The following is a 21,500-nucleotide window of genomic DNA, read 5'->3' as shown; positions in this document are numbered from 1 at the left end:
TTAAAAATACTTGTATTGGTTTCGTACGCTCTTAATGGTCTCAGTATTTATTAGTTTTGCTTTAATTAATGAACCCTCAGGTCTTGTGGTACCTGCCTTTTAATTCTCATTTAATGATATAATAATGTTTTAATCAGATGCAAAGTGAAAACAAAGTGGTGAGGGGTCTTTAAGGAATTACAGAACACCTTGGGGCGGCACAGGGCATTCACTATTTTAAGAGCAAAATCAAGACCCACCTTTTTATAATGGATTTAATTGATAGGTATTTTTAAATAACTGTATTCATTTTTATTCTTCCTCATTTATTTGGATTTCTGTTCTTATTTTATTTAGATGTATTTTTATTTCATCCTTGTTTTATTGAGTCCTGTGCTTATTGACTTCTTTTGGTTCCAACTGTCTTATCATTACCAGATGCACTCTTTACAACATCAGGAAGATACGTCCCCAGCTGACTCAGAAAGCGACTCAGGTTCTGGTCCAGGCTCTCGTCATCTCACGCCTAGACTACTGCAACTCCCTCCTGGCTGGTCTACCTGCATGTGCCATCCGACCTCTGCAGCTCACCCAGAATGCAGCGGCTCGTCTGGTCTTCAACCTTCCTAAATGTTCCCACACCCACGCCGCTCCTCCGCTCCCCTTCACTGGCTTCCGGTAACTGCTAGAATCCACTTAAGACACCTGGTACTTGCGTACCATGCTGCGAATGGATATAGGCCCTTCCTACATCCAGGACATGGTTTAAATCCGTACACCCCCAGCACGTGCACTCCCGCTCTGCATCAACCACAACGGCTCGCTGCACCCGCACTGCGAGGGGGGACCCAAGTTCCCATCGGCAAAAACCACGTGGGTTTGCTATCCTGGCTCCAAGATGGTGGAATGAGCTCACCCATTGACATCAGGACAGCAGATAGCTTGCAACCTCTTCCGGGAGGAGACTGAAAACTCATCTCTTTCGACTCACTTCGAGCGATAGAACTATTAACAAAGCACTTATATACTAATAAAGGACTGGCTTATCTAAAGCCAGTTGAGTAGCACTTGAAATGTTTTAGGCTCCTATCAAAACTGATGTACTTTATGATTCTGTTTTCTTCTATGTGTATCTTCTTGGTCGAATGCACTTTGGAATAAAAGCGTCAGCTAAATGCAATGTAATGAATACCAAGTCATGTGTTACTTGGTATTCATTACCTTGTTTATTCATCTATTTCTTTGTGAACCACTTTATATTACCTTTTGTGTATGGAAAAGCGCCATATAAATAAAGTTTGATTTGATTCACCCCTTTGACGTCTTTGCTCTCCTCCGCCTGAAACCTTCCTCTCTGGACTCGTCTGTTTCTCTCCCTTCGCCCTTCTCCTCTTTCCGATTTCTCCGTCCTTTACTGCGAGCTTTTCTATGGGAGCTATAGGAACAAAACAGAATACACAAAAAGGAAGGTGAGAGGTGGAGCAGGAGGGTCGGAGCAGGGAAATATTGTTAAGCTCCTCTCATCCTGATAGAAGCGCATTCACGGACACCTTTTTGTTTGCAAGCAAGGAGCTATGCAAATGTCTCCTCACCAAAGAAACTGCTGATGGGGATTTTTTGGGCGGCTCCTTATCTTTCATGCTCCTTTTGTTTCTCTTCGGCTTTCTCTGTGTTTGACTTTTCCGGGCTCCTTTCTGCCTCTTGCTGTGTCCTTTTTCAAACCCACCTTCTCCTTCTTCTTCTTCTTCTTCTTCTTGGAAACTTTCTTCATCATCCCTTCTTCTCCTTTGCTTCAGTTTTTCGTTTCCGCCCGCCTCAGCTTTCCCTTCTTTCTCCTCCTCCTCCTCCACGGCCTTTTCTACTTCCTCTTTTCTTCTCCTCCACGGCCTTTTTCTACTTCCTCTTTCTTCTCCACCTTCCTCCCTCATCTGGGCTCGTAGCCTCGGTCAGCGCCCCTTTTCAACTCGTTCTTCCTTTGCTTCCTCCCTCCATGGTTCATCGGTGTTCCCTGGGTGAGACAGAAAGGCAGAGGAGTCATTGAAGAGAGAAATGCCAGCAGGGGTGACCCAGTTTATTTTATTTTGTATTTGTGCGACCATGCTTTGAAGATGGTTTTCAACAAAGCTAGCCTTCTTCAGTAAATGCCGCAGGTTATGTTTTTTAAGATTTGCTTTCCACCTGAGAGTCGGTAAGCCAGAGACTATTGACAGAGCATAGAGCCGGGGTCATGATACCAGCAGGGTGAGGAGGAGAGACTTCAAACTTTATTTTCTCTTGTGAATCTAACTTTTAGTAAAGACAATTTGGGAAAAACAGAGGGTCCATTTCCCCCTCTGCTGTGCATCTGAAACACACATGCTGCGAACAAAAAACTACATTTAAAAAAGGGGAAACCACCACAAAACACTTTGTTATTATGTCCCAGATAAGACCTCATGTAGACTCACAAATTGGACAAGTATGTTTGATAGATGGATGGATAATATTTCCAATTTTGCTTATACATGATGTTAGGGATGTAACGATACCAAAAACTCACAGTACGATATTTATCGCGATATTGAAAAATAAAAAAAATGTTTACTTGACTTTTTTTTCTTGATTAAATAATAAATCTGATTTGTACAGCATTTTAGTAGATAGTAGTATTTTAAAGCGTCAACAATATAATAATCAGACCCTGCAATAGAATAAATCAAGTTTCACTTTAGTTGTTCAAGTAACTCAACTCTAACTCACTCACTCAGCATCATCAAGGTTATCTTTGAGGAATATGAGCATGTCCACATTTCCAGGTAGAAGCTGGGATGTTTGGGCGTTTACAAAATCCCCTGCTGTGGAGAAAACTCTCTTGCTTGGTACAGATGTTGCTGGGACAGAGATATGCTTTGGCCATGGGTAACAGCAGTGGGTCAAACTGTGCATTGTCTCTCCACCACTTCAAAAACAATACAGCTGTTGCCAAGAAGGTGAGGCTTATTGACAGAGATATAAATATACTGTTGGTACTTGTCAATGTCTCTAGGTGTGTACATGTAGCCCTGTACATACGATGTCCTTTTGTGTTATCTGTTGTTTTATGTTCATGTTGTAACCTACTTGCTGCCATGTTGGACAGGTCTCCCTTGAAAAAGAGATTGATGATCTCAATGGGACCGTCTGGTTGAATAAAGGTTTAAAAAAAATTAAAATAATAATAATTATATATAAAAGAAAATCGCGGTATATTTTGTCAGTCTCACGACGATATTGAGACATTTATTTACCGCGATATTCGATATATCGTTACATCCCTAACTGATGTTGAAACGCTACTCTGAGTTGTTAAGGACACAAATCTGAAGCAAATGGCAGAGAGAGAATATGAAAATGTATTTTTGTGAGTTTTATAGTTTGCTTAGAAATTCAACGTTGTTCCTTCACAGCTCCATCTTTAAAACAAAAAAAGGTGAAGTTTTTGGCACTTTAAGTTGCATCTTGTCGAGAAATTCTACTATAACCATTCCACAGCAAACATTATAATTGAATAACAGATGAGAAACTGACTGTCTTTCATTCACCGTTTAACCTTCTTTGGTCTCCGTTTATCCGTCACATGTCTTAGGCTGACGCACAGGCTTGTTATGTTAGGGCTGCAAATCACTTGATAGATGACATCATTAAACATGATTACTTTTCCATATATTGAATCAGGAGAATCCAGAGCCAAAACTGATGTCTTAATATCGCTTTTTTTTGTCCGACCAAAAGGTCAAATTCTTGCTCATTAAGAATCCAACAACCTTGCAAATCCTCACATTGTCGACGCTGGAACTAACGACTGTTTGCCGTTTGGTAATCCACTCTAACGATATTATCAAATGAGTTGCAGAGACAGATTCTGTTGAGTAACTAAGCGATTAGTTGACTGGTATTCCAGCTCTGTTCAAGCAACTACTGATGGACCATAGGGACATTTGGGATGTTACAGACGTACTTTCTTTAAGATCTTTGAAAGTATCTGATGATGTGTCCATTCTCCCCAGGACTCTCCTGTGCTTTGTTAGCAGGCTCCTATCAGAGGTGAAGTGTACCTGGGCTCTCCACACGGGGTCGCTTGTGTTTCTGACCCGGCTCCTCCTTGGCCTCCGACTCGTCTTTCGGGCTCTCACTGCCGCTCTCATCCAGCTTCCTCTTGGGGAACATCTTCCTCGCTGAACACACCAGGACAGGCGTTACATTAAAACAAAGGAGAGGGGAAGACAAAGAAAATCTCTTGAAATGTTTAAAGTAAGGGATACTGTGCAGCGCGGCGGTCATTATGGGGAAAGAACATTATCCCGCTTATCACACGGCCACATTCTCAACAAAGTAACGACACGACTCCCAATATTCATTTAAATGCTGTTATGGATTTAGAAAATGTTTTTATTGATTTAAAAAATAGTTGTATGTATTGATTTAAATGGACATGCATCCGCTAAGAGAAATAGTCCGTTGTTACCGTTTGAACTAACGTAGCAACGGAGGAACTGCTTCGAGAGTGTTTTTGAGGAGCTTTTTTATTACAGATTTGAAAGCATCGTTGCTTGCTTTAAAAGTAGCACAATTCATGATGTCAAACCTTGGGAAGTATCTAGATATCCCTGCCCTAATGCCAGAGTAACTGACAACTGAATATGTGTCGCCGTTTGATGTCTAACAATCAATCAATGTTTATTTATATCGCCCAATATCACACATGTTACATTTGTCTCAGTGGACTTCAGTGTGTACAGAATATCAGTGTGACAATACGACACCCTCTGTCCTTAGACCCTCACATCGTACAAGGAAACACTTCCGGAGAAAACCCACAGTTTAAAGGGAGAAATCTATCTAAAAAGTCTATGTCTGGACCGCTGCGTAAAAAGGAGGGTTTCTGCCCCGTTACTTCTCCGCTGTTTCCTTGTTCCAGTTTGAAACTGTAAACTGTAGACAGTTCAATCGACCGGACTTCTTTCTGCAGATGTGAGCGTCCTTAACAACGGTCAATAAGTCCTTGACAGCGGTCTGTCTGTTCTGGATTAACAACGTGTCACGTGTTCTGAATTGACCAATCAGAATCGAGTATTCAACTAAGCCATGTAATAAAGCAAATTAAAGACCTATCTTTTTAATATAGCTTTTAATTTGGGTTAACTTTCAGTTCTCACTCGTATCATTGTCCATTTTTCTGTATTTTATTTCTGTTTTGCTTTTATTTTACATTTGTCAATTGTTTTATTTGAACATATTATCACTAGATGTTTTATCTTGTTCTGTAATCATTTGAATATTGTTGTTGTGTTTTCTGAAAGGCACTTTGGGTTGCTTTGTGCATGAAAGCTGCTCTCCAAATCAAGTTTATTATTATTATACACCGTCTACTCTGTTCCTGCAGATGTAGGGCACCATAAAACAAAAGCACAGATACTTTGCTAATGAAAACATTTGCTCCTGAAAGATATGATGCAGCGAAGCAGCTTCTCTGTCCTTTCCTGTAATGTGATGCAGCAGCGTTGCTCGAGGGTCATTTTAGTTTCGGTGCCACATACGCCTTGCTTTCAGTCCTTGTTAGTCCTAGTGCTGCTGATGTGTTCCTTCTAGATATCATCATGAAATCATTAACCCAGGACATTAAGAACGCAATTCCTGGTGAAATGAAGGAGTTGCATTAATGTGGTGTTTTCCCCAGTGGAGATGGTGGCTCTAGCGCTGCGGAGAGTAAACACTGCAGTCATCAGAACACAAAGAGAATGGCAAGATGAGAAGAGAGTGAGCCGCTCTCCTGCTGCAAAAGGAGGACGAAGGAAACGGTGAGAAAAGGAGGAGCTTCCCAAACGGAAACAAAGCTGCAATGCTAGACATCTGTGTCGCTTATATTCCACATTTAAATGCCTACATTCCTGATGTGACATGAAAACGGTACAGTGAGTACAAAGCATAACTTAAAATGACTATTTTATGTTTAAAGGGGAATATTCTGCTCATTTTCAGGTTCATATGTTGCGTCTACTGTCTCCACGCTTTGATGTCTCGTACTGCCTGTATGAGACATATGAAACGTCTCTTTTCCCCCTCTGTCTGTTGGTGGGAGAGAAACTTTGAGATGTAAGCCTTTGCACACAAACCTTTATAACAAACTACATGAAAGGGACAACTCAGAAAAAGCATATTAAGGCTCCACTCATTCATAATTCACAGATAATGAGCATGCACTGCAGGAAGCGTGTGAGATGTTCAAGCTGCATCATGATAATTACTTTATACGGTATGTTCGTGCTTTTTTCCCCTTCATGAAATCACCAAAGCAGAAAGGAAGCGACTACAGATCAACAATCAGCTACAATCACTGAGAGTTGCTCTGCTGCTTCCATTAGAGCCCAGTCAGCAGGATGAAACATCACAAGACAACGCAGCAAGAATAATAATAATACCATCACGATGCAAACACACGCAGAAAACTAATGGTCTGGGCTTTCTAGAGTGTGTTTTCGTGGTTCAGCAGATGAGATAAATGGCACATAGTGCAACACAATCTACATGTTGTCAGTGTAGAGGTGGAGACCCTGCCAAACGGATCGGGAGATAAATGAAACAGGGGGGGGGGGGGGGGGGGACTTAGTCGTTTCTCATGCGTTCAGTTTGTGATAAATGTCTTGTTTTGCCTCGTTTTGATATAATGAGTTTCGGGAGCCATTAGGCCCCTGCTAATAAGTAATCAAGTAAAAATAGCTCGAGGCGGGAAAGCGATCAATCCTCAGCTGGTGTCAAAGTTCAGAATTGCTGCAATTTTTAAGGAAAAAGTTGAGAACTGCAGATTTAGAGTAAGCCTGGAACTCTTGGACTTAATCTTTAATAAAATATGGAGCCCTTTCATAGACACTCTGGATCTTATGCCCCACAGATCAGATGAGTCCTTTGGGTTCATATTATTCTTATTGTAAGAATATCTTTGCTCACAGCTTTCCCTCATTATTATTTAAACTTTTTTTGTGTGCATAATTGTGTTTCTTACCTGGGGTCAAGGCGGGGTGGGGGGTGGGGGGTGGGGTGTATACAATAGAAAACCAAAAGTGAACATTATGTTTCTGTCCCTCTATTATTCTGTAATTGTATATTTTGTACTTTTAATGCTCAATAAAATATATATAAAAGGAAATAAGAGATCATATAATAATAATAATAGATTACATTTGTATAGCGCCTTCAAGGGACCCAAACAAAAGGGGCAAATAATAAAGTAAAAAAATAAACACAAATGTAATAAATGGCAGTAGGGGTGGAAGCAGGGGGAATACTGACCAGTTGTGCGTTTAACGAGCCCAGAAGGGGAGATGGAGTTCGGGGTGCTGGGGGTCCCAGGTGAAGTAGAAGTAGCCGGGGTCATTGGGGTCATGGCCGGGGTCACAGGGGTCACAGGGGTCGTGGGGGTGGCTGGTGTCTTAGAGGTGGCCGGGGCAGGTGGAGGAGACATGGGGGTGGGAACGGCCTTGAAGACGTCGTCCTTCTGAAAAAGAAAAGCAGCGTTGGACTGGTAAGCTTTGTGATTATTCTATAACTCATTGCATTCCATTTAGCTGTAAATTACTGCTTTATTTTATTGCTATTTAACTAGATTCGATTACAGAGTCCTTAAAGATTCTTTGTTTTATATTTTATGCATGCACCATGACATCAAGTCAAGTTCCTGGTATGTGTGAACCTACCTGGCAATAAACCCGTTTCTGATTCTGATTGTGAGAAGAGGCCGCTCTGAGGCTAAACTTCGCTCATTGTTGTGACGCGTATAAATAATAAAGTCTGCACTGAACTCGACGTTTTAAGGATATTTAATATTGTAAATCAAAACAATAAACAAACAGAATCATACGGTCAACAAAACATATCAGAGCTAAGCTCACCCTCATGCTACCAAACCTCCGCATACACCCAGTGCCCTAAATACCATTAACCACACCATGTGACCATCCCGGAAACAACCCATTACAAGTGTGTGTGGTGTTGACAAATAATGAAGATAATATAGCTACAAACACAGGCTCCTACAGCAGTGTTTCCGCTGAGAGGGCATCCACCACGAGAGCGGGGGTGATGTCGTGTCACGTGACTTGAATTTTGAATTGAGCCGTCCCTTATGGCGCATTTCCACTGCAGCGGGTAGCCCCGTTTAAGCGTCCTTAAATCGTCCTCAAGCGGCCAGGCCAGTTTTTGGTGGCTTTTCCATATAGCGTAGCACCGGCTAGCGGGTACTTTTTCTCTCTCCGGCCCCATAAAATCGTGGTTCTATCAGACCAGGCCAGGGCTGAACTAGTGACGTCAACACTCGACTGCTGATTGGTCAGAGAGAATCGTCACAAGATCATCCCTTGCGTCGCATATATATCTAGAAGCAAGCTTGAAGCATTTTTATACACAGCATTTTTGTAAACGGAGGAGCTACAAAAATGGCAACGTCAAAGAAAAGCACACCGTGGTCGACCGAGGAGGTGACGACGTTCCTACATCTTATTGGGGATGATAAAATCCAGCGGGAGCTCGACGGGAGCCCCGCCTACATTGCGTTGCTACCCCAGGTCCTAAACTGTAATGGAAATGCGCCACGGCCTCGGACGGCCAGCGAGGCAGCCCGAGGCCTGAGCGAGGACGCTTAAGGACGCTTAAACGGGGCTACCCCGCTGCAGTGGAAATGTGCCATTAGATAGGCATGCTATCTCTTTACGTATTTTTTTTTGTACGTAATTGCGCCGTCCCTAATGCCATCTCTTTACGTCTCTAGGGACACCCATCCTGGCATGGTCCTTGGAAGATGCGGCGGCGTTTGTTTTTTCCGTCACAGTAACGCGCTTTGCTGGTGGCGAAAAGAATCCCACCAGATTCCTTTGCCCCTCCAACAGAGGGATGTCCTTTTTCCTTTTCGTAATTTCAAGCGATAAAAACTCTCGATCTTCTCTCAAATTATAATTATTTTTGGACGCCCTCGTCAAATGACGGCAAGACGCCTCCTTGGCGGAAACGCTGTCTTACAGGTAGTCAAATCAAAGTGTATTTATATATGGAGCGTCAGCTTCAGCGTCAGACAGCCGAAGACTGACAAAGACATTGGAGTCCTACGGGAGTCACGAGGGAGGCAAAGAGGAGGCAAATCCTACTCTGATTGAGCTGGTGTCTTATTTCTCTTTTCTTTAGTTTTCTAGCCCCTCATGCTATAATCATGTGTATTTTCTCCATTCCTGTTCATGTGTCTTCTCGCAATTATCACTGGCCCCGTGTATCTCCTAATCGATATAACCGGCCTGCTCTCGTCTATCCCACATGCTCCACTGAGATCCAACATCTAGTTTCTGGTGGCCTGTGGAATTGCCAGTCAGCTGTTCCTAAGGCTGACTTCATCTCTGGCTACGCCTCCCTGCAGTCTCTGGATTTCCTTGCTCTCACTGAGACCTGGATTACTCCATCCAACACATCCACCCCAGCAGCTCTCTCCACTGCATATTCCTTCTCCCATACACCCAGACCCACTGGCAGAGGAGGTGGCACTGGTCTCCTGCTCTCTCCCAAATTGAGCTTTTCCCTCTTCAAGCTACCTAACTTCACTCCTTCCACCTTTGAGTTCCATGCCGTCACAGTAACCCATCCTATACAGTTAACCATTGTTGTTCTCTACCGTCCACCAGGCGCCTTGGGGGACTTCTTGGAGGAATTAGATCATCTCCTCTCACACATCCCTGAAACTGGCCCTCCCGCTGTACTTCTCGGAGACTTCAACCTCCAGATGGGGAAGATAGACGAACTAACATCTCTGTTAACCGCCTTTGCTTTCTCACTGTCTCCGTCCCCACCGACTCATAAAGCTGGCAATGTCCTTGATCTCATATTCTCAAGGAACTGCGCTACTTCTAACCTCTCTGTAAACCCGCTCCACACAACCGATCACTTCTTCATTTCATTCTCTCTACCCCTTTCCAAACATATCAAACTAATCTCTTCTCATCCTGCACTTGTCCGCCGTAACCTTCGCTCCCTCTCCCCCTCTACCTTTGCCTCGTCGGTGCTCTCAGCCCTCCCTTCCTCTGACTCGTTCCAACTCCTGCCTCCAAACTCTGCTGCAGAAACTCTCTCCTCTACTCTCTCATCCACTCTGGACTCTCTCTGTCCTCTCACATCTCGGCAGGCTCGTCAGTCCCCTCCTGCTCCCTGGCTAAATGATGCACTGCGTGCTAATAGAACCGTCCTTCGGGCAGCAGAGCGGAAACGGTGGAAATCCAAACACCGTGATGACCTCCTAACCTATCAGGCTCTCCTCTCCTCTTTCTCTGCTTCGATCTCTCAGGCAAAAAGCACTTTCTTTCAAGATAAGATCCAATCTTCCTATTCCAATCCTAAAAAACTATTTTCCATCTTCTCCACCCTCTTGGACCCTCCAAAAGCTCCTCCCCCCTCCTCACTTCTGTCAAGCGACTTTGTTACCCACTTTGAAAAAAAGTTGATGATATTCGCTCTTCTTTTTCTGACTCACCTCTACTCACCGCTGGGTCACCAGACCCTCCTTCCACCAACACACTAACCTCCTTTTCCCCTCTCTCTCCAAGTGAGGTTCTTACCCTCATTACCTCTGCCCGCCCTACCACCTGTCCTCTGGACCCTATCCCCTCAAACCTCCTTCAGACTATCGCTCCTGATATTCTACCGTTTCTCACTCATTTCATCAACACTTCTCTAACTTCTGGTCACTTTCCAAACAGTCTCAAGGAGGCAAGAGTAAACCCTCTCCTAAAGAAACCCACTCTCAACCCGTCTGATGTTATAAACTACAGGCCTGTCTCTCTCCTCCCGTTCCTGTCTAAATCACTTGAACGCGCTGTCTTTAAACAACTCTCCTGTTATCTCCATCAGAACAACCTTCTGGATCCGCACCAGTCTGGTTTCAAGGCAGGTCACTCCACAGAAACTGCTCTCATTGCTGTCACGGAGGAACTGCACACTGCCAAAACTGCATCCCTCTCCTCTGTCATCATCCTGTTGGACCTGTCTGCTGCATTCGACACGGTGAACCATCAGATCCTCCTTCGCACTCTCCAAGAACTTGGAGTTTCAGGCTCTGCTCTTTCCCTCCTCACCTCATACCTGAAAGACCGTACCTACAGGGTGACTTGGAGAGGGTCTGAGTCCGACCCTTGTCAATTAACTACAGGGGTCCCTCAGGGCTCTGTTCTTGGTCCCCTCCTCTTCTCCCTGTACACAAACTCACTCGGATCAGTCATTAGCCCGCATGGTTTTTCTTACCACTGCTACGCCTACGACACCCAATTAATTCTGTCCTTTCCCCGCTCAGAGACCCAGGTCGTCGCACGCATCTCTGCTTGTCTAGCTGACATCTCTCAGTGGATGTCTGCTCACCACCTCAAGCTCAACCTTGACAAAACTGAGCTGCTCTTCCTCCCGGGAAAAGATTGTCCCACTCTTGACCTAACAATCAACATCGGCACCTCAGTTGTTTCCCCGACTCAGACTGCAAGTAATCTGGGTGTGACCCTAGATAACAACCTGTCCTTCACTGCAAACATCGCTGCTACAACCCGTTGCTGCAGATACACGCTTTACAACATCAGGAAGATACGTCCCCAGCTGACACAGAAAGCGACTCAGGTTCTGGTCCAGGCTCTCGTCATCTCACGCCTAGACTACTGCAACTCCCTCCTGGCTGGTCTACCTGCATGTGCCATCCGACCTCTGCAGCTCATCCAGAATGCAGCGGCTCGTCTGGTCTTCAACCTTCCTAAATTTTCCCACACCACTCCGCTCCTCCGCTCCCTTCACTGGCTTCCGGTAACTGCTAGAATCCACTTCAAGACACTGGTACTTGCTTACCATGCTGCGAATGGATCTGGCCCTTCCTACATCCAGGACATGGTTAAACCGTACACCCCAGCGCGTGCACTCCGCTCTGCATCAGCCAAACGACTCGCTGCACCCTCGCTGCGAGGGGGACCCAAGTTCCCATCGGCGAAAACACGTGGGTTTGCTGTCCTGGCTCCAAGATGGTGGAATGAGCTCCCCATTGACATCAGGACGGCAGATAGCTTGCACATCTTCCGGCGCAAACTGAAAACTCATCTCTTTCGACTCCACTTCGAGCGTTAGAACTATTAACGAAGCACTTTTATACTAATAAAGGACTGGCTTACCTAAAGCCAGTTGAGTAGCACTTGAAATGTTTGGCTCTATGAAACCTGATATACTTATATGATTCAGTTTTCTTCAAGGTTGTGTCTTCCTGGTCGAATGTACTTATTGTAAGTCGCTTTGGATAAAAGCGTCAGCTAAATGTAATGTAATGTAATAGCCCAATATCAGAAAACACGATGGTCTCAGTGGGCTTCACAGATTTACAAACATAGATGTCACACGTCAACGTTTCTTCTGTGCAGTGTTAACAGATAAATAAGGTAACAATACAATTATAAAAACACAAGACAGACTGTGAAATATAAAAAAATCAATATGAATAAAACAAGATCAAATACAACAAAATACTATACAAAGAATAGAAGAAATACCATAAAATGTAGGACTTGGAAGACAAACGTAGGTTAATCTTAAACAAGCTCTAACTTTTTTTTTTTAAAGGAAGGTCTTCAACACGCTCCTAAAATGTCTGTCACTGTCTGCCTCCCTAATAAAAACAGGAAGTTAGTTCCAGAGAAAGGGAGCTTGGGTATCTGAACGCTTTGACTCCTAATCTAGTTTTGCTGACGCTACTAACTACTAAAAGTAGCACTTTTAGTCTTGACAAAAGCTTTAAAGGCAAACCTACTTTGATTGTATATGAGAGGGTTTTTCCTTTAACATCTTGACTATTTCCATTTACAGCTGACATTGAAATCTCAGAGAACACAGCTTTCAAACTGTCCAAACCAATATGATCTGGATCGCTGCAGACAGAAACAAAGGAGAACTCAATTGTTTATCACTTTAAAAAGTCAAACAATGGCCTGCCAACACGGATCAGCTTTACATCCAAATGCAGGAAAGCAGAACCCTCAACAGAGTCTATGAAGCAAAGTATCTCAGCAAGTGTCGGGAAACAATACTGCAAAGCTCCATCAGTGAGGAAACAAGTGTGTTCAGTGAAGCGCGTCGCTGACAAAGAGCTGCTGGAAGAAACTAAAGTCAGAGGAGGGAGGGAGCGGAGTCTGGCTGGAAACCACCGCTAAAAGTCAGTGTGGAGGCGTGCACAATAAAGGACTGCATTGTCCCAATTAATCATCGTTGGGGGGGGTTGTTCTCGCATGAACTAAAATCTCCACAATCCTGTATGAACCATTAATAACTGTACAGTGCCGACTGTGACGAAAAGGGGCCTGATGAAGATGACCCTGATGAAGGTCACAGGCAGAAGTAAGGTCAGTACATGACATTAAGGATTTTGGGAGATGGCCCTGTGCCCTGTGGGCCATCTAAGATAATTTGCAGATGGCCCTGAGCCCAGTAGAGATTGCCCTGAAAAATGCGCGCGGAGGAAATGACGCACGAAGGGTTTGGGGGGCCTCCCCTAGAACATTTAGATGTTTGCAGGTCTTAGATGCTGTCTGGTGCATTCTCTAGACTGAATTATAAGATGAACCACCACAATATTATATTGTACAATTTCAATTTTATTCTTCATTTCACTTGTTTGTTTGTTCTTGTTTGTGTTTGCTCGCTTGCACGCCCTGCATAGCTATAAGAAATACTTAAGTTGTTGGTCAAGACGGAAGACGGAAGACGGAAAAAAGTAGAAAACATTCAAATTTGAAAGCTGGAGAAATCATCTGTGGGTGTTTTCCCCTGCTATATCTGACTGTATATGGATTTTAATGACTACTTTTTTACGATGTTATATTTTAGTGTTGCCTCTGTGTTTAGTGTCCTGTCTGTCTGTAACTTTGTGTGGTAGTGTTACCACTGACAGGTCTCTCTTGAAAATGAGACCTTGTGTCTCAATGAGATCTACACCTGTATAAATAAAGGCTAAAATAAACATTCAGTTGTAACTGCCAAAACAAACATTATTTACACTAGTATGAACCCTGTTAAAAATGTGTGTAATGTTATCGACTGTAAGTTGGTCGAACGAATGCCTCCTCATCCGGAAGCTGACCGAGCAGCAGTCGAGAGGAGCCGAGCGCATCCGCGAAGCACACAAAATGAGTTCCCTTTAGCCGGCAAATCTAAATCTCTTCGGTCAAAATGTCCGGTCAAAATAATTTCCCTTTAGCGCAATACCGCTTCAGTTGCGCCACTTATGTGACAGACAAGAAGAGTGTGTGACAGACAAGAAGAGTGTGTGACAGACAAGAAGAGTGTGTGACAGACAAGAAGAGTGTGTGACAGACAAGAAGAGTGTGTGACAGACAAGAAGAGTGTGTGAGAGACAAGAAGAGTATGTGACAGACAAGAAGAGTGTGTGACAGACAAGAAGAGTGTGTGACAGACAAGAAGAGTGTGTGACAGACAAGAAGAGTGTGTGAGAGACAAGAAGAGTATGTGACAGACAAGAAGAGTGTGTGACAGACAAGAAGAGTGTGTGACAGACAAGAAGAGTGTGTGACAGACAAGAAGAGTGTGTGACAGACAAGAAGAGTGTGTGACAGACAAGAAGAGTGTGTGACAGACAAGAAGAGTGTGTGACAGACAAGAAGAGTGTGTGACAGACAAGAATAGTCAATTCTAATGTCTAACACGTAATGTTGAGAAAGAGATGTCCTGTATGGGTTGATTGTGCGTTGATCTGTTGGTAATGCCTCGGGGTTCCGGTGGGCATGTAAACAAATGCATAATGCTGCGCTATACTTTGTGGCCTCACCCGGTTGCATAGCGACGCTTATTGTTTAGGTGTCTTTTAATAAGCAGGTAGTTATCATTAGCTAGAACTAGCTGGATCTGATCGATATGGACATAAACGCGAGTGAAGTCTAATCTGACGGGAGAGAGAGAGATCAGCTGCTGCTGACGAGTCGACACACAGCTCTGCATGATCAGCGGTGAGCGGACAAAACACACTTCAGGTTAGAATATCACACGTAGCTATTTTAATGACCTCTCAAACTACTACCGTAACTAGTTATAGATATGTTTAGTTTTACTGTCGGGTCACTCATTACTGATCCGCGAGCTGCATGATACTGGCAGAATAGATTGCCCGATCGGGAAACCAGCAGGTGAGGCTTCATTGCCCGAGCTAAATACTAGATGGCCCCGGGCCATCGGGCAGTCCTTAATGTCGAGCCCTGAAGGTGTCTTCAACCAACTAAGCTGTTACACCTGAACGCCACGTGCTCGATTGAGATCACAAAAACTAGTAAGAAAGAACGAAAAATCCATCTTCACACACGTGGAAGACGACATCTGGTGTTTGATGAGTTGGAACAGATTCTCTTCTCTGAAATGAGCACCATGATCACTTTAAATATATATAGTTCCATGATGATTCACTTCATGCAGCCCCAACGGTCCAAACATTGCTGTCAATTCTCAAATATACGTTATAACGTAATCACATATTGGTGTGCGTGAAAAAACTGTTATAACTTATTATGATATGGCTAAGTTGAATACTCCATTCTGATTGGTCAATTTGGATATTTCACAGGTTGTTAATACTCGATAACACACCGCTGCTTAGCAAAATAATGACCGTTGCTAAGGAGGATCAAGGGAAAGAAGGAAAGAGGTTAAAAGACAGAGTTTCGGACGGCAGACAGGAAGTAAACAACGAGAACACGGTATGGGCTCTGGTATAGTTTCTGGAACTTTCTTTAGTAAGTAAAGGTTGCTAAAGCTGGCAACTCATTGTGAAGTAATAGAAAAATATAGCTTTAACCAGAAGTGCCAAGACATGTTATGGCAATATGGAAGTGCTCTATAGCCGGCGAAGCATAAACTGAATATGATAGTTTATATAGAATATAGTCCAAACCCCCCAGAACAATCAGAAAGGTGTATTATTTTTCTCCACAACCATCTGGTGACCCCCGGAAATTATTCTGTGACCCCCAACAGGGTTACTGATCCCCATGTTGAGAACCACTGCATTACTACCTTGACACAAAGCATGTTCAATCATTGTAAGCACATGAAAGAGATGCTGGGTGGTCATGCAGACACCATGCATCCATCAGAATCTCTCCCCATCAAAAGAATAAAGAATCACTGACATATTAACAACCGAATGAGCCGGGCAACGAAGAGAAGTGTGTGTCCACCTACAGGTGTCTGAGCGACAGCCAGAGCCGATAATCAGCTCTTTTCATTAGGTGGCTTATTGACAAATGCATCCAACGTGGAGATTCACCGTACAATTACTGAGCCTTTGTGCCACTGTTTTTCCTCCACCGAATGAAAAACACGCCACCGATACGCCTACAGGAGCTCTAACAGTCAGAGTAGATTTTGTACGGGTAAAATGTGGATTTAAAGCATGTGATGTAAGCACAGTGTTTTAATGGCAGCACCGGGACAAAGAAAGCCTGTGGTGATTCATGTTTCCCAATTATAACATCAGACATTCATTATATAAATATGGCTCTCTGACTAACACAATGAAATTCGGTTAAAGCCATTTTGTCTCGTGAAAAAAGGGTTGAATAATATTCGTACTGCCGCTGTAGTTGAGGTAACATCAAAGACTACAATTCCCATGATGGCTGACTTTTAAGAGACACAGATAACGGCCACCTGTGTGGGAAAAGATTGAAAGAAACTCACATTCTTTAACAATATAATATAACCTAGAGTTAACTAATAACTTGAACTCGTTGGAAATGTCTTTTTTTAAGGCAGTTAAAGAGGCTTATAGAAACAAAGCAAATAAAGCAGCGACAGGTCCAATCACACTGTCAACTTGCCCCTGCACAAATGTCACAGTTAACTTGTTGCATTAAGATAAGACTTTATTTATCCCGAAGGAAATGGTTGTGCCAGAGTTACAAAAATACAATAAACACAGCAGCACAATGGTAAACTAACAGTGCAGTAAAAAGAGCAATTCAATATCTACAAGAAACATAGACGGTCACATAATTAATGCAAATACTAACAGTATTTAGTAGTGCAAAAAAACGTAGTGGCAGATACGTAATTGCACGTTATCATAGCACATTATTAACATAAAAAATATAAATATTGCACATGTTATATAACAGCGAGTGTTTTGTAATGATGGTAAAGATATTTATGTTAAAGGTGGGGGAGGTAAGAATGGAGAAAGCAGCTCGAGATAGAATTTGAAAATACACAGCCGGAAGAAATCTGCCTCTTCCTCACAGAGCCCCTCCTCCAACACACGAACGCGCACATGACCAATGAGGGCACGAGATGAGTTTGTGCCCAGATGGAAGGCTGACAGGCAGGTAGGCCATCCAGTTAGCCGGGCCGGCTCAGATGATTGGTCGAGCTTTTTACAGCGCTACGGCTTCCACAGATGACATGTTTTAAGATATTCATTGCTATCGGGATGTGAAGAGCATTCCATGGAATATAACAAAGTGTTTCTGAAGTGAATGACCTACCCCACCTTTAAGGGATTAAAATCTATTTATATGTGGAAGTGCCTTTTTACCTTTTGTGGTTTAGCCGGAGCTTCTTTGTCTCCGATGGGAGCAGCTTGCTCTTTAACAACCGGAGCTTCTTCATCGTCGTCGCTGTCCAGGATCTGACGGCTGCGTTTCACAACCTTCTTCACGGGCGAATCCGCTTCCTGGACGCCGTTCTGCGCCTTCAGAGGACTTTTGGAAGGTCTGTGGAAGAGCAGAGACACAACTTAGACACTAGTTTAAACAAATAAATAAAAGCAGCAAGTCTCATTCATTTGGAAACTGTCGTGGCTTCCTTCCTTGTTTTATCTATCAAGCCACTAGACGCCGAAAACAGACATGTTTTACTCGTTGTCTTCCTTTATATTACTAACAGTTGAAGAGTTGCTTGGCCTCCGATGGTTTGGATGGTATTAAGAGATGTGTTTGCTCAGAAGAAAATAACAAAGAAAAGAGGCCTTTACAATATTCAAAACTCGAATAAACTAACGATCAACTCAGGCCTTCTTTCTTTCGTGATAAGGCTTAATAACTTCAAGGGTAATTGTCCTCGACGGCGTCTTTCTAGCCGGTTGCCCATCACTGTCTCCGTGGGAATTGTAGTCTTTTATAGTGAGTTGACTACAGACGTCACAATGAAGTGGCCTTTCTTATCAAATCTAAATACTGGCTCTAACAGAAACGTTAAAAAGCGCAGCCACACGATGCTGTATTAAGAATTTTAGATCAATAGCAAAAGCAGAATACATTGATCTGAGATGTATAAAATAAAGAGGCAAGAGTCGTGAAAGAGGTCAAAGCCATCGTGAAAAGATCATTACATAAAGCGCATTAAAGAGGGGTTTAACTTCTGGTCTAGAGATAATGAACACGATCGTTAAAGCCGCTCAGAGATGAGAAACAGACGATATTATCTCCTTTCATTATTACTCCAACAAGAAGTTTTACTCAATGATTCAAAGAGAATTGCCCAAGCTGTCAAACGGAGTTTTAGCACAAAAATAAGCTTGAAGATTATCTGATGGTGTGATTTAGTTTACTGATGTCCAAGATAGCATTACTCACACCTTCATGAGACATTCTCTGTTTTGGCGTAAGTATTTATATCGACTAGAGATCTTAATGTTGCTAGTCTGACGCTTTTTTAAGTGGGATATCATTTCAAAAAATAATAACCAGTTCATAACAACAGTAACATAATGGATGGTTATAGTCATAGGGACGGGTGGCGCAGTGGTCTGTGCATCTGATCATCAGATCAAGGGGGGGTGCTGGGGAACTCCAGTTAGAAACCCGCTCCTGCCGCCACTGCGTCAGGCCGTTGTGTCCTTGGGCAAGACACTTCACCCGGATTTGCTCCTGTGGGTATTATCCACAGTACATGTATGATATCAATGTATATCACTGTTATCCCCACGTTGTCGTACCCAAAACTGTCTTGTGAGCTCGTGGCAGAACCGTGAAACAAAAACAAAAAAATATACAACTTGTAAAAGCGCCTCGATGACTTTGAGGCGTGAAGATGGACGGTGTGGCGCAGTGCGCTGTGCAATGATCAAGGGGTGAAACCCGCCGCTGCTGCGTCTGTAAAGCCGGTGTGTCCTTGGGCAAGACACTTCACCTGAACTTGCTCCTGTGGGTATTGTCCACAGTGACCATTGCATGTATACAAAATATGGGTAATGTGTATTTGTAAAGCGCTTTGAGCATCTGGAAAAGCGCTATAATAAATGTAAGGAGGGACATGTGGATCAAGAGTGCTCTGAATTCATGTCAATGAATATCTTCTTCTACTTGTTTGTAGTTATTTATATAATTAAACAGAACGCATATGACTTAATTCGGTTAAGTATACAGTGGATAGTATACAGATAGAACCATAACAAAAGAGCCAGGGGTATGTCACACTGGACATGATAGCCTTGTTGTTTGTCAAATTGTATAGTAGTTATTTCTGAACGTCCTTAAGGAAAACAGCTAAATCGTGAAATTCACATTATATTGATCATACCAATGTAAACATCATGGATGTACTAAATAAACACTTGCATGGCAAAATCTTACTTTTTCACCGCTTCATTTGAGGTTTTCTTCTGAACATCTTTGCCCTTGGGCTGAAAGAAGGATCTGATGGAGGAGGAAGAGGAACAGTTCATGTCCTGATGGGCGTTATCAGTGAAACATTAAACATTGATAAAGATAGCCATTCAATACAGTACATGTTGCCAATGACAGCTGGTGTGTGTGCAGTGGTGTAACAAAACTAATACTTTTACTCAAGTAACATTTTGAGAGACTTGTACTTCACTTGAGTATTTACATGTGTTGCTACTTTGTACTTTTACCCCACTAAAATATCATTTACTTTAACTTCACTACATACATTTCTTTACAGATGTGGATGAATGATGTGAAATATAATCAGGTGTTAAATCAGACTTTAGTTCCACCTGCAGTAAATTCACAAGCTACCCTGCAGAATACAAGTCATTCAAACTAGCTGCTCCTTTACCAGCTTTGAGAACACTTTCATGATCAATCATTATAAAACATATCATATATATTATTCTGAAATGGACCAATTTACAGAATAACTACTTTTAGTACTTTTATTTTGATGCTAATACTTTTCTACTTTTACTCGGTAACATTTAACAGAGTATTTATATACTCTGGTACTTTTACTCAAGTACACGATCCGAGTACTTCTCCCACCTCCTACGTTTCATGCGTAACGTCATCTTGATAACGGACGTAACGTTACGCAGACGTAAGTTAGCAAGCCTCACTTAACCAAAGTTAACTTAGCTAAAGTTACGCTATTTCAAGTTCTTCTTAAACCGTTTCTCGTATCAACACAAATTAGCTAGCGTTAACTGTCAAGGTTTAGCTTACATGTTACATATAACTTGCACGATATATGACAAGAGGTCTTATATTTGTTTTGGGCAAAAAGTGAAGCATTTATTGCCCAACGGATGGATTTAAAACAGACTCATTTATGCTAAAGCTAGCTTACAAGCAGTGCAGTTAAGCTAACGTCACAGTCATGTAGGCACTAACTACCCATAAAAACAACATACAATACACTTAATAAGCTAGTAGGAAAGCAAATACAGATTCAACCAGTCCCAAACCTAACTCTAGTAACAACAGTTAACTAAATATGAATCATTTCCGGGCTTTTAACTTTGTACTTACGCGATGCTCCTCTGCATGTTGTCTTCAAAAATATTCCTTCACCAGATAAAAAAACTAAATGTAGATTTATGGCTTAATTAAAGCACAGTCAGGGTCCAACATCAACACACAAAACACAGACTCCCGCGCTGCAGAGTGACGAAATACAGAGAAATATTCGGCGCCAAAATGACATCTCAGCCAAAGATCGTCAATAAGAAAAGAGGAGTCACTCGATACATTTTTTATTTCCGGTCTGCATTACTTGTTTTTTGTTCTAGTTTTGTTACATTGACTTGGTTTTGAAAAAGTAAATATGTTGTAGCCTTGAAATGTACTTATGTAAATAGAAAGGAATATCATTGTTTTCAGTTTTCTCTCAACAGATTTCCATTTAAAAAGATAACACACTGGTATTGGGATTGTGATGTCCTTAAAAAAACATCTGTACATTACTATTTAATACGATTTAAATAACCAAAACATTTAAACAAGAAAAACCCCTTCAATTCTAAATAGTCTATGGGTAAACCCTCACATTAAACAAATATAACATATAAGGACGTTATTTAGAAATGTAACTGGCTATGTTATTTGTTTACACTTTTTGCGCTGCTATGAACAGTCTTGCACTAATGCACATTTCTCAAAGTTATTGAAGTTATGTTGTATATATTGATTGTTGTGCTTTTATTTAGGTCTTAATATGTGCATATGTACAAATGTGTCTGTTGATTGCGTATATAGGCCTATATATACATATTT

The 21,500-nt window shown here is 42.4% G+C and overlaps 1 protein-coding gene across 1 annotated transcript; it reads right to left on the bottom strand.

Annotated features, from left to right (window-relative positions):
* Positions 1–1,698: 1,698 nt before the first annotated feature.
* LOC117538621 (DNA ligase 1-like) lies at positions 1,699–20,913 on the bottom strand. Its single transcript, XM_034204488.1, has 6 exons — positions 20,757–20,913; positions 19,620–19,682; positions 17,582–17,759; positions 7,285–7,489; positions 4,053–4,172; positions 1,699–1,987 (listed from the first exon to the last, which is right to left on the bottom strand). Exons 1-6 carry the CDS (start codon positions 20,771–20,773, stop codon positions 1,926–1,928), a joined length of 645 nt encoding a protein of 214 aa, XP_034060379.1. The 5' UTR covers positions 20,774–20,913; the 3' UTR covers positions 1,699–1,925.
* Between the last annotated feature and the right edge of the window lie 587 nt (positions 20,914–21,500).

Source organism: Gymnodraco acuticeps, unplaced genomic scaffold (genome assembly GCF_902827175.1).
Source record: "Gymnodraco acuticeps unplaced genomic scaffold, fGymAcu1.1, whole genome shotgun sequence".
In the NCBI taxonomy this organism is placed as follows: domain Eukaryota; kingdom Metazoa; phylum Chordata; class Actinopteri; order Perciformes; family Bathydraconidae; genus Gymnodraco; species Gymnodraco acuticeps.
This window is presented reverse-complemented; position numbering and strand designations above follow the sequence as displayed.

What these genes read in the sequence shown, in the direction of transcription:
- LOC117538621 (XM_034204488.1), bottom strand. An exon ending in TCAAATGAAGCGGTGAAAAA is followed by an intron (nt 17,760 to 19,619) that starts GTAAGATTTTGC and finishes GCTCTTCCACAG; the next exon opens with ACCTTCCAAAAGTCCTCTGA. An exon ending in CTCCGGCTAAACCACAAAAG is followed by an intron (nt 7,490 to 17,581) that starts GTAAAAAGGCAC and finishes TTTCTTTTTCAG; the next exon opens with AAGGACGACGTCTTCAAGGC.